General features: G+C 36.0%; 1 protein-coding gene across 1 annotated transcript; it reads right to left on the bottom strand.

The window, feature by feature from the left end:
• Window positions 1-11,699: 11,699 nt before the first annotated feature.
• LOC146916110 (FBD-associated F-box protein At1g66310-like) lies at window positions 11,700-13,105 on the bottom strand. Its single transcript, XM_085721548.1, has 2 exons — window positions 12,036-13,105; window positions 11,700-11,870 (listed from the first exon to the last, which is right to left on the bottom strand). Exons 1-2 carry the CDS (start codon window positions 13,059-13,061, stop codon window positions 11,700-11,702), a joined length of 1,197 nt encoding a protein of 398 aa, XP_085577674.1. The 5' UTR covers window positions 13,062-13,105.
• Between the last annotated feature and the right edge of the window lie 562 nt (window positions 13,106-13,667).

The following is a 13,667-nucleotide window of genomic DNA, read 5'->3' as shown; positions in this document are numbered from 1 at the left end:
TAGCTAAATCTCTTAGAGATTAGGTCGGAGATGAACCTATGTAACCCTAATTGATCATATGTTGCTGTGAAACTCTATTGTTTATTAATGAATTTCTAGTCTTTATTCAATTCAATTGTTCTTAATGCTTTTTATATCCTGATCAAATATAAACATGATTTTGTGAGATCGAATGACTACTGACCATAGCTTTCGACTTAGACCTAATTGAATTGTTCTAATAAACATGGTTAGTCTAGGAATGGATAATCGTTTGTTAGTGATATCAGGTTAACGTTCGTTAAAACCTTCAAGGATTATTAGACCACCTAAGGAATTAGGGGCTGTAGTTTAAGAAGAGGGTCCTAACTCAAGGGATTGATTAGGGCTAATTTGTTAACTATCGTGAAACTAGAAAATCATTAGTAATAATAGGTGCAGTAACCAATTAGGGGAAACATAGAGGATTCGAAGACCTGATCTCATCTCTCTCCATATTTTCTTAATCAAATCTATTCTTTTATTTGATTTCATAAAATCAAACCAAATCTACTGCCTAGTGGCAAACAAAAATAAACTTTTATACATCCCATTTTTATAACGCGATTGAATTATTGAAGTTAAAAACAGTCCTCGTGGGATCGATATTTTTACTACTTCGATAGTATTTGGTGCACTTGCCAGAATTCTATCAAGTTTTTGGCGCCGTTGCCGGGGACTGTTGATTTATTTCAACAAGGCAATTACGTTATAATTTAGGGTTTTTGCAATTCAATTTTCTGTTTTTAATTTTTATTTTTTTGTTTTCATATTCACTTGATTACTTTGCGTTGTGCAGTGCTACTAAGGTATTTTGTTGTTTATGCGAGGTAAACAGAGCTCAGACGACTTAGAGTACAATCCAGAAATTGAAAGAACTGCTAGAGCACTTCGGAAAGCTGTCCGGTTGCAAAGGTTAGCTTAGTCCGTTCCACCGGGTGTTCGAGAACAAATACCGGAACCACTCTCAACTGAATCTGAAACGATCTCTTCTCCTAAATCTGCAACTATGGAAGGAGAAGGAGTTGTACCACCGAGACCTAAGCTAGGAGACTACGGGTTAGCCACTCATCGCGGTCAACTGACCCATACTTTTCAACCAGCTAACCCCGTAGCTTTCGACATCAAGACAACTGTCCTCAACGGTTTGAGGGACAAGCAATTCGATGGGACTGAAGCTATGAGTCCTCATGAACACTTGAGCCGCTTTGCTGAAACTTGCGAGTTTTGTGTGCAACCAGCCACCGTGACTGAAGCACAAAAGAAACTAAGGCTATTCCCTTTTACCTTGACGGGAAGAGCAAAAGATTGGTTGCTAACAATTCCAAACGGGACTGTCCAAACATGGGAAGAGTTAGAGCTGAAGTTCTTGGAGAAATATTTCCCTATGTCTAAATATTGGGAAAAGAAGATGGAGATCTCTAACTTCAAGCAAGGAGAAGGTGAATCATTGTATGATGTTTGGGAGCGATTCAATTTGCTTCTGAAGAGATGCCCTAATCATGAGTTCACCGAGAAGCAATACCTCCAAATCTTCACTGAGGGGGTGACACCAAACATGAGAATGTTCTTAGATGCTTCCGCGGGAGGTAGTCTCAAAAGCAAAACTGATCATGAAGTTCAAGCTCTAATTGAAAACATGGCTGGCAATGAGTATCGTGATCTAGCTAAGAAGAAAGAAAGAGGAGTGTTTGGGGTAAGTGAGCAAACTGCTATCCTTGCTAACCAAGCAGCTATGAACAAACAAATCGAAGCTCTAACTAAGGATTTTCAAGGCTTCACTTTGGCTCATAAGCAACAACAAGTAGCTGCAATCAAGTGTGACTTATGTGGTGAAGAACATCCCAACGGTGAATGTGTTCCAGAAGGATCGAGTGAAGAAGCTAACTTCATGGGAGGATATCAAAGGCAAAATCAATACTACAATTCAGGCATCAATAAGCATCCCAATCTAAGCTACTCAAATAACAATGCTTTGAACTCTCAGATGCTCACTCCTCCACAACAACAACAAAGAAAGCCATCAGCTCTCGAGGAAACTATGATGAATTTCATGAAGATGACTCAAGGCAACTTCGAAGAGATGAAGAAAAGTCAAGAAGCTGAAAGAAAGAATAATGAAGCTTCAAGAAAGATGCTTGAAACTCAGTTGGGGCAATTAGCTAAGCAATTGGCTGAATAAAACAAAGGCAGATTCTCAGGTAACACTAAAGAAAACCCTAAGAATGAGTCTTGTAATGCTATTGAATTGAGGAGCAAAAAGGTTTTGACACCTTTAGTTCCAAAAGCTCCAAAGAAGGTTGATGATGTAGTAGTTGAGGAAAAGAATGATGAGGGTGTAGTTGAAAAAGGAAATGATCATGGAGTAGTTGAAAATGAAAGGAAGAAAGAAATAGAGGGAGAAAAAAGTGAGAAATTGATAGATGAAGATTCAATCTTGAGGAAGTCGAAGAGTCAAATTCTGAAAGATGGAGATAAACCACAAGTTATTCCATCATATGTGAAGCTTCCATATCCCCACCTATCCAAGAAGAAGGAAAAGGATGAAGGTCAATTCAAGAAGTTCATGCAACTTTTCTCACAACTTCAGGTGAATATTCCTTTCGGTGAAGCTCTTGATCAAATGTCGTTGTTTGCTAAGTTCATGAAAGACTTGTTGACTAAAAGAAGAAAGCCTAAGGACGATGAGAACATCGCACTTTCTGAAAATTGTAGTGCTATTCTTCAAAAGAAGCTGCCACCTAAGTTGAAGAATCCTGGAGCCTTTACTATCCCTTGTTCAATTGGACCGGTAGACATTGGTAGAGCTTTATGTGATTTGGGAGCAAGTATCAACTTGATGCCCCTTTCAATGATGAAGAAACTTAAGTGTGGGGAGCCAAAACCAACAAGAATGACCATTACTTTAGCTGATCGGTCAATCTCTTATCCTTTCGGTGTGCTTGAAGATGTGCTAGTCAAGGTTAATGACTTGGTGTTTCCGGCAGATTTTGTGATCTTAGATATGGCTGAAGATGAGGATATGCCACTCATTCTAGGAAGACCTTTCCTTGCAACTGGCCGTGCTTTGATTGACATTGAGAAAGGAGAGCTAATGTTGAGATTCCATAAGGAGCAAGTCGTGTTTAATATATTTGAGGCCATGAAGCACAAAGATGAAAATCCCAAGTGTTACCGGATTAACGTTGTTGAAGAAATAGTTAAAGATGATTCTTGTGAACATCAACCAACACAACCTCTTGAACGTGCAATTGTGAATTCTATAGCAAGATGTGGAGATGATGAAGATCTTGAAGTAAGTGATTGTGTTAAGCAACTAGAAGCACGCAAGCAAGACTTGGGTCCGGTAAAAATAGAAGAATTAATGGGAAAGTATTCTATGGATGCTCCTATTTTGAGTGGAGAAGGAGAGAAAAATCCAGAATTAAAAGAACTCCCTTCTCACTTGAAGTATGTTTTTCTCACTAAGGATGCCTCTAAACCAGTAATCATCAGCAATACCTTGACACCTTTGGAAGAAGAAAAATTAATGAGGGTGTTATGAGACAATCAAGGAGCTTTGGGGTGGAACATTTCTGATTTGAAGGGTATTAGTCCAGCTTATTGCATGCACAAAATACACATGGAGGCTGAATACAAACCGGTGGTTCAACCTCAAGGGAGACTTAACCCAACAATGAAGGAAGTGGTGAAGAAAAGGTGCTGAAGTTACTAGATGCAGGTATGATTTACCCTATCTCAGATAGCTCATGGGTAAGTCCAGTTCACGTGGTACCAAAGAAAGGAGGAATGACGGTGGTGGCAAATGAAAAAAATGAATTGATACCCACCCGCACCGTCACTGGTTGGAGAATGTGTATAGACTACCGGAGGTTGAGCACCGCAACAAGAAAGGACCACTTTCCATTACCATTCATGGATCAAATGATTGAGAGATTGGCTGGCCAAGCCTTTTATTGCTTCTTGGATGGGTATTCGGGGTATAATCAAATTGCAGTGGCTCCGGAAGATCAAGAAAAGACTGCCTTCACTTGTCCATTTGGAGTGTTTGCTTATCGAAGGATGCCCTTTGGGCTGTGTAATGCGCCGGCGACCTTTCAAAGGTGTATGCTCTCCATCTTCTCTGATATGATAGAGAAGAACATTGAGGTATTTATGGATGATTTTTCTGTTTTTGGTAAGTCTTTTGATCAATGCTTGTTCCATTTAAATGCAGTACTTAAAAGATGCACCGAAACTAACCTTGTTTTGAATTGGGAAAAATGTCATTTTATGGTAACTGAAGGTATAGTTTTGGGGCATAAAATAAGTGCTAAAGGCATTGAGGTGGACCAAGCTAAGATAGAGGTTATAGAGAAACTTCCCCCACCTGTTAATGTTAAAGGAGTGAGGAGTTTCTTGGGGCATGCCGGGTTCTATCGGCGGTTCATAAAAGACTTTTCTAAAATTTCCAAACCCCTCTGTAACCTCTTGGTCAAAGAAAACGAGTTTAATTTTGATTCTGAATGTCTAAATGCTTTTTCTTTGATAAAAAACAAGTTGGTGAATGCACCAATAATCATTGCACCCGATTGGGATTTACCTTTTGAACTTATGTGTGATGCAAGTGATTATGCTGTTGGTCCAGTCCTAGGCCAACGCAAGAACAAATTTTTCCATGCAATTTACTATGCAAGCAAGGTTTTAAATGAAAATCAAGTTAACTATTCCACCACTGAAAAGGAATTGCTTGCTGTAATCTTTGCGTTGGAAAAATTACGTTCTTATCTAATAGGCTCCAAAGTCATTGTTTTTACAGATCATGCAACTCTTAAATATCTCTTAACAAAAGGTGATTCAAAGCCACGACTGTTGAGGTGGATCCTATTATTGCAAGAATTTGATCTTGAGATTCGTGACAAGAAGGGAGTCGAGAACGTGGTAGTTGACCACCTCTCAAGGCTGGAGAATGATGAGGTGACAAAGAAGGAGAAGGCCATCAAGGCCGAGTTCCCCGATGAACAGCTGTTTGCTATTGGAGAAAGACCTTGGTTTGCTGACATGGAAAACTTTAAGGCTGGCAACATAGTTCCTGATGATTTGACTTACCCTCAGAGGAAAAAGTTCTTCAAAGATGCAAACCACTACTTGTGGGATGACCCGTATCTGTTTAAGGTAGGTACTGACGGTTTGATTAGACGTTGTGTTGCAGGTGAGGAAGCACATAGTATCATGTGGCACTGCCATAGCTCAGCTTATGGAGGCCACCACAGTGGAGAAAGAACAGCTGAAAAATTTTTGCAAAGTGGATTCTGGTGGCCCACCCATTTCAAAGATTGTCACGACTTTGTCACAAGATGTGACAGATGCCAAAGGACAGGTAACATATCAAAGAGGAATGAAATGCCCCTAAAAGGAATCATTGAAGTTGAACCATTTGACTGTTGGGGTATTGATTTTATGGGACCATTCCCTTCCTCTTACTCTTATCTCCATATTCTAGTCTGTGTTGATTATGTCACAAAGTGGGTTGAAGCGATACCATGTGTTGCTAATGATGCCAAAACGGTTGTCAACTTCCTTCAAAAGAATATTTTCACTAGGTTTGGAACCCCTAGAGTATTGATCAGTGATGGGGGGAAGCATTTTTGCAATAATTTTCTTGAAAATGTGCTCAAAAGGTATAACATTAAGCACAAAGTTGCAACTCCCTATCACCCACAAACTAGTGGTCAAGCAGAGGTTTCAAACCGATAGTTGAAACAGATTTTGGAGAAGACAGTTGCGTCAAATAGGAAAGATTGGTCTAGGAAATTAGATGACGCACTGTGGGCATATAGGACAGCTTTTAAGACTCATCTTCGGTACTCACCCTATCAGTTAGTCTATGGAAAGGCATGTCATCTTCCAGTAGAGCTAGAACATAAAGCTTATTGGGCCATTAAGGCCTTAAATTTTGATCAAGTAGCCGCTGGTAAGAAAAGAATTCTGAAACTTAATGAACTTGAGGAGATGAGGCTTAGAGCGTATGAAAATGCGCTCATCTATAAAGCCAGGACAAAAAGGTATCATGACAAAAACTTAGTGTCTAGGGATATTAACTGTGGACAACTAGTTTTGTTGTATAACTCCAGGTTGAAGCTGTTTCCTGGGAAGCTCAAGTCAAAGTGGTCTGGACCATTCTTGGTCAAAAGTGTGTCACCGTATGGAGCTGTTAAACTAGTAACACCTGAAGGAGATCGAAGTTTCAAAGTGAATGGACAAAGAGTTAAGCCATACCTAGGTGGAGACCTACCAAAAGGAAGGGTGGGACTCATTCTGAAGGACCTCTAAGGACCCTTAGCAGTCAAGCTAGTGACGATAAAGAAGCGCTGGGTGGGAGGCAACCCACTAAATTTACTTTATTTCTGCTTATTTTTCTTTTGAAGTATTTTCTTCATTTTCTTGTATTGTCAAAAGTCCGTTGAACTTATTTCCCCGTTTGTGATAAATTTGCACTTGTTTATTATTGACGAATTTGTTTGTTATGTGACCTATTCCAGTTTAGTAACAGTTGTTTGATGAAACGGTATTCCAAAAGTTCTAAAGGAGGGGTGACTTGATTCAAAGGTGAAGTGTACGGCGTTGCTAGGTAGTCACATACTCCCAGAAATCTCAGCCATAAGGTTCATTGCCAAATTTTGTTTTTCAATTTACTTATATTTAGATTAGTTTTCCATGCAACTACATTCCTAGAACTTGCATTGTTTCTCTATTATTGATTGGTCTTTGTTAAATACACACTGAGGCAAAAGTGCTTGGTCCTGTGAGCCTTTTTGAAGCCTACCCTGATTTTAATTGTTATATATTATCCATTTCTTAGCCAAATTTGAGCCGGTAGGATTAGAACTTTTTGTTCGGTGACAAACTACATTACAAGCTTAGAGACTTTTAGGACTTGTCCCTTATTGTTTTTCTGAGTTAGGCATTGTAGAATGTTGCTAAAGATTAAGTTTGGGGTTGCTATTGGAATTTGCAACCAACTAAGTTTGGGGTGGGGGTACTAGAGAATAAGAGAACAAAGAATGAACTTTATCATGAAAAATACACACAAAAATGGTGTATGAAAAAAATGAAATGAAAAAATATGATGAAAATGAATGATGAAAAAAGGACAAAACTTTGAAAATCCGAGTAACTTCAAACTCGATTGTCCCTAAATGTTAAAAATATTCTCTAGTACCTTTGCATTAATTGTATTTCCACAAGGTGAATGATTAAAGGATTGAATTTTGTGCTCTAACTTCCGTAGGAATGCCTAACTCAAATTTTGTGTAGCCTACTTATCCAAATATATCCCACCTTTCACCTAAGCCCCGTTATAACCCTAAAGACCTCAAAAGTGTGTAATGATATTGACTTTGATTGATGTTTAGAAACTTTTCAAGCGTATGGTAATATGTAGACCTGCATGTCGACTGGTAGAACCCTATTTCAATTTGATGCGAGGAGTTGTGAATTGGTGGATGCGAACAAGTCAAACTAGCTCATCTTTAGCTAGAAGGAGAATGAACTTTTGGGTACTATCGTTTTGTCAGGTAACTGTTATTTTACTGTCGTCTGTCACTGTTGCAAGCAAATTCCTTGAGGACAAGGAATGGTTTAAGTTTGGGGTTGTGATGACATGCTGTCATTACGTGATTTTTAGGACTTATTTTGACATTTTGATAGAGTTCTAAGCAACATTAAGTGTCCAGGAGCAGTTAAAAGCATCAAATTTGGAAGATCTGGAATGAAGCCAATCGTATTGCGATTCTTTAATCGCAATGCGATTTCTTGAAGTCAGAGAGCATGTTTTTGAAGAAGCTGGATCGTAATACGATCCAGACAATCGTGATACGATTTCAAGAAGGGCTTTAAAGGAAATTAGGGTTTAATGAAGCCATCGTGGTACGATTTTACAATCGTAGTGCGATTTTGGGCGATCCAGAAGTTGCCTATTTAAGCTCATCTCACTCTCAAACATAAAGAGAACGATTTTGGAGAGCTAAAGGGCGATTTTAACACCCAGAAGGCTGCAGCGGAGAGGATTTCATCATCTCTAACCCATTTTATGTATGTTTTAATTCTTCCATTGATTATGCTATTTGTAAACTTAATTATGAGTAGCTAAATCTCTTAGAGATTAGGTCGGAGATGAACCTATGTAACCCTAATTGATCATATGTTGCTGTGAAACTCTATTGTTTATTAATGAATTTCTAGTCTTTATTCAATTCAATTGTTCTTAATGATTTTTATATCCTGATCAAATATAAACATGATTTTGTGAGATCGAATGACTACTGACCATAGCTTTCGACTTAGACCTAATTGAATGGTTCTAATAAACATGGTTAGTCTAGGAATGGATAATCGTTTGTTAGTGATATTAAATTAATGTTCGTTAAAACCTTCAAGGATTATTAGACCACCTAAGGAATTAGGGGCTGTAGTTTAAGAAGAGGGTCCTAACTCAAGGGATTGATTCGGGCTAATTTGTTAACTATCGTGAAACTAGAAAATCATTAGTAATAATAGGTGCAGTAACCAATTAGGGGAAACATAAAGGATTCGAAGACCTGATCTCATCTCTCTCCATATTTTCTTAATCAAATCTATTCTTTTATTTGATTTCATAAAATCAAACCAAATCTACTGCCTAGTGGCAAACAAAAATAAACTTTTATACATCCCATTTTTATAACGCGATTGAATTATTGAAGTTAAAAACAGTCCTCGTGGGATCGATATTTTTACTACTTCGATAGTATTTGGTGCACTTGCCAGAATTCTATCAGGTTGCATTATATTAATAAAGTTTTTATTTGGTTATGCTTTTCTTGTGTCCAATTTATTTCGTTCTTGTGTGTACTTAATACTTTTTCTATTGAGAATCCGTATTGATAATCTTGATAATTGATCCGTATAGATTAACAGGATTGACAATCCAAAATTCTTTTTTTAATGGCAGTTCTAATTGCTTATTTCTTAATTCTAGTTAATGAAATTAAGTATGAAACCTCATGTTTTCTAATTCTTTCTTTTGGGGACACCGTAACTTTAACTAGGTTAACGTACTGCACATGTTGTCGTTGGGGTTAATAAGAGTTCTAAAATTGGTTTCTTAAATCATAAGTAGACACCACATAACTGATGTTTTACTAAGTTAATTGCATCAAAGATGAGGGGGATTCAAGAATTCCCTAATCGCCGCTAAATATCTTATTTGCAAACCTAATCTCGAATTGGGCAGGGTAATCAAAACCCGCAATCCACTTTTAATCTCTTTAATTACTCTTTAAATAAATTTTGCTAAGGGTTAATAGTGCTTTACCCCCTGTAATATAGGTCATTTTCGGTTTTCCCCTGTAAAATATTTTAGGTCATTTTCGGTTTTCCCCTGTAAAATAGTTTTTTTGAAATTCATCCTTGAAATTTGAAGATTTTTTGATTTTGCACCTTCATGGAAAATTTCACCCCCTGTAATTTGAGCAAATTTAGGTTTACCCCCTTGTAATTTGAGAAAATTTCGGTTTACCCACTGTTAATTTGAGCTAATTTCAGTTTACCCATGTCATATCTTTGATTTTGTACAGTCAAAATTCATGAAGGTCCAAAACCAAAAATCTTCAAATTACAAGGACGAAATCCAAAAAATTTATTTTACAGGGGGTAAAACTGGAAATGACCTATGTTACTGGGGGTAAAACACTATTAACCCTTTTACTAATTGCTAAGTTGAACGACAATCCATGTGAAAACGATATACTTAATACATATTACTTGTTACAATTTGGTGTACTTACCAATTTCATCCATCACAATTTGGTCATCGGTGGTACGTAGAGTGAATCTCGTCACCCCACCACTTGTGTAGTCTACTTAGGAAAAAGGAGCTTTGGATTTGAGTGGGGATCAGATAATGAAACTCCTGGGAGAAATACTGCTACTATTGTTTTTGACACAATCAAATACATAACTTATTTCAAGTTTTTTTGATTAATTTGAGTACATGATTTTTAATACATAAATTATTTCAAGTTTTTTTTATTTAATTTCAGTACAATATTTTTGTTAGTTAAGGAATGACACTGTTAACGTTGTGGTCATTTAAGAAATCAAACAATTTAAACACATCTCTTGCATCCAAAACGTCATAAGGGAAAAGATAATTGATAAACAAATTTAATTAATACTAACCACAATTAAATATCTATTTAGATTTAGGATCTTGTCTAGAGTCACCAAACATAGCTTCAAACTATAAAAATAACAATCTTAAGCATAAATGTAAAGAGGGCATTCTCCTTAAGCATTGTAATCATCTTCAATTGAGTCAACTTCAAACTATATATCCCTGGAATGATAATATTAAATCATTAGAAGGAAAAAAAAAACAAATCAAAATCAAAATCGGTTAAATATCAATTTTATTTAAAGGTAAAATTGATAAAATAGGTATCATTTGGTATGTTTTTTTGTTGGGCAAAGTACCCATTATACTCTATCCTATCATTGGATGTAGTACTTCTTGTATTTGCTTCCATGATTAATATATGAAATATTTTGCCGTAAAAAAAAAAAAACCAAAACAATGAACTTAATCAAGTAAACAAAATGAAACGAGAATACAATAAAACGAGAATACTGTAAGCAAACAGATTTTTGAGTCAAATGCTAGTGACTGGTAAAAATATTACTGGGCCCAGAAATCCTAGTTCAACATGCAAAAATGTCGAAATTGTTAGGTCAGACGCCGTGACTGGGATTCTAACATCGGCACCGCCACTTGTGTGTCCAAGTTTATTTGGTTAAAGCTCAAATTCAACATCCTATCATCTAATCTAAAGTAGCCCAAGTATCATTCTTAGCTTAAAAAATTATTCAATCCAAAATTCCTTTCTTCGCTGATGTGCAAGTATCATTCTTTGCACTTTCCACTTCATACCCTTTCCTCAGTTATATTTTGCAAGTATTCTCCTTCCTTATGTTTTTGTTCTACGCAGTGCAATTCTTTTTTTCACACATGAATATGATTTGTTTTTTAGTAACACACATAAACAGTTTTTTTTTAAAGAACAGACAGAAATAGTTCTTCCCTTGTATATATTCTCCGTTTGTGGTTTTTTTCCTTCAACATTTAATTAATTAATTTTTTAACAAAATAAATTATCAATGTCCGTTTGAATAATTTAATTAATTTGATTATATTTTAGATTATCAAATAAAAAAAGATGGCTTAATTAATTACTGAAATTAATTAAAATAAAATAAAAATGTGAGATTGATATGTTTCTTAATGAAGGGGTATATTAGTATTTTCAAAAATTATCAACACCTCTCTCTCTCTCTCTCTCTCTCTCTCTCTCTCTCTCTCTCTCTCTCTTAAACCAAACAACAAATCAAATCTACTCTATTTTTCCTATCTTGCTCTCTTACTATACCCTCTCTCACCTATTTCTCTCTTCTCAACTTCTTCTCACAACCAAACACACCCTTAGGCTCTTAGCTTAAGCTAAATGGGTAAATTGATTTGCTTGTTTAACATTTCACACCCCATTGAAATACATTTCCTCCAAATTAAAATTTTTCATAAACCAATATGAATAAGCTGGGAAAAAATATGTATACACAAGAACTCAGAAGAACATGTACCTGAAGATGCATGCCTTTAAATCACATCAATTTATAAACACTTCGGCGAATGGAGATTTTGTATTAAAGCACTTCACTAGCCTTCTTACTTCCCCATCCGATATATGTGACGGATTCACTTCCAATTTCAATGACTTCAATTTAACAAAGCAAGGAAGTTGACTAATGATTATATCCGAAGTTCGGAGAAGTAGAACCTGCACAAATAAAGTTTATTAGAGATATTTTGAAGAGTACTAAATTGTAGCTATATCGTAGCAGAGTTTGAACAACTCGCTATTATTTTGTGATTCACTATTCAGTACAAAGTGTTTTTAACTTTTGGTAAAATAGAAACATAACATAACGTAATTTGAACAAACCACAATTTGCAAATTCATAATACTCATCTGGACGATGGAGAGATTGAGTATTGACAAGAAAGTAGACACATCGAACATTTTATAAGCAATATAAGAAACATAAAGGAGAAAACATACACAAGAGATTACCTTAAGAGTATTTGAAGAGAGTGTCAATATCTTAACATAATCAGCGAGTACTTGCAGCCAAATAATTAAGGCTGAATATATCCTCTCAGCACGTGATTGAAAATAAAAAACATGAATATTTACTTCTTCAAGAAAAGAAAGATCACAAGCAGACACCTCGGGAAGAAGAGCACACCAGAGTGTGAGAGAATTAAGGTTTGGAGTAGAAAGCACAATTTTGTAATTTAAATCTTGAAGCATATTCATTCTCAAATTAGAAAGCTTAGAATTAGATATGTAGAGGATTTTTGCATTGCGACCTACTGCACAACAGTGAAGGATCAATGTGCTTAACATGTGACAGTCTCGAAAGGGATCTACAATGCCGTTGTTATTTGCAGCAAAAGTGACATATCCAAGATGCAAGCTTTTCAATGCAGGCAACTGCATGGGAGAAGGAAGTTGTATGCTCCCGGGAGCACTCCAACAGGAAAGATTTAGATGTGTCAAAGAATGGCAAGAAAAGATGCAAGGGTTCAAAGTGTAACCATGTTTGGCTTTCAAATTAAAATTAAGTGTAAAGTTTTGGACATTATGTGCCACAACATATGTTATGACCCTATCCACGTGTTCAGGTTCAAGTGCAGTGCTGCTCGTGTTACTTAAAAAAATATCAAGCAAAGAAATTGAGTCATGACGATGAGACAAAAATGAAAACACAAATGCGGTATATTTTGAACCATCAGTGAAGTCCAAATAATTCAATGTAAGATTAGTAAGTTGTCGCCAAAGATCCTTCCATCTAGTCGACAACACACAAGTTTGAACAGCTTGTTTTGTGTTCATAAATCTCATTATGTGGAGCAAAACAAAGTCAGGTAAGTTACTCATCCTGTCGTTTTCGGCTTCATCTTCCATTTTTCAATTCAACTTCCACTGCTCTTTCTTTTCCTTCGGTCACACCTAACCTAATAAATTTAAACTTACAGGCGTCATAAGATCCCCATTTGGGATGAAATATTTGTATTGTACCAAAAAAAAGGAAATATTTGTAAAATATAAAAGATAACAAGAGGTATAAGAAATATCATCTAAAGACATGTACTTTAGAAGTGTGATCAGAAACAGAATTCAATATTGTATATGCAATAATAAGGTTTAAATATAAAAATGGTCCCTGCAAATATCTGGGTTTTGGTTTTAGTCCCTGTAAAAAAAAATTGGTTTTAGTCCCTGCAAATATAAAAAATTTGGTTTTGGTCCTCGATATTTTGTTTTAGTCCTTGTAAAACTGATTCATATTGGATTTGGTCCTTGTAATATGTAAAATATTTGATTTTAGTCCCTCAAAACGAGGACTAAAATGAATACTATAAGGACCAATTTCAATATGAAATGATTTTACAAGGATTAAACCAAAATACCAAGGACCAAAACCAAATATTCTATATTTGCAGGGACTAAAACCAAAAAAAAAAAAAATTACATGGACTAAAACCAAAACCCAGATATTTGCAGGGACCA

Source organism: Medicago sativa, chromosome 6, assembly GCF_051527215.1.
Source record: "Medicago sativa cultivar Bolivia chromosome 6, Bolivia_mono, whole genome shotgun sequence".
Taxonomy (NCBI): Eukaryota; Viridiplantae; Streptophyta; class Magnoliopsida; order Fabales; family Fabaceae; genus Medicago; species Medicago sativa.
Note: the sequence above shows the minus strand (reverse complement) of the source record. Positions and strands in the feature narration are given on the sequence as shown.

Coding starts and splice junctions, on each gene's coding strand:
- LOC146916110 (XM_085721548.1), bottom strand. CDS start 13,061: ATGGAAGATGAAGCCGAAAACGACAGGATGAGTAACTTACCTGACTTT. Junction 11,871..12,035: donor TTATGAATTTGCAAATTGTG/GTTTGTTCAAAT, acceptor TTATTTGTGCAG/GTTCTACTTCTCCGAACTTC.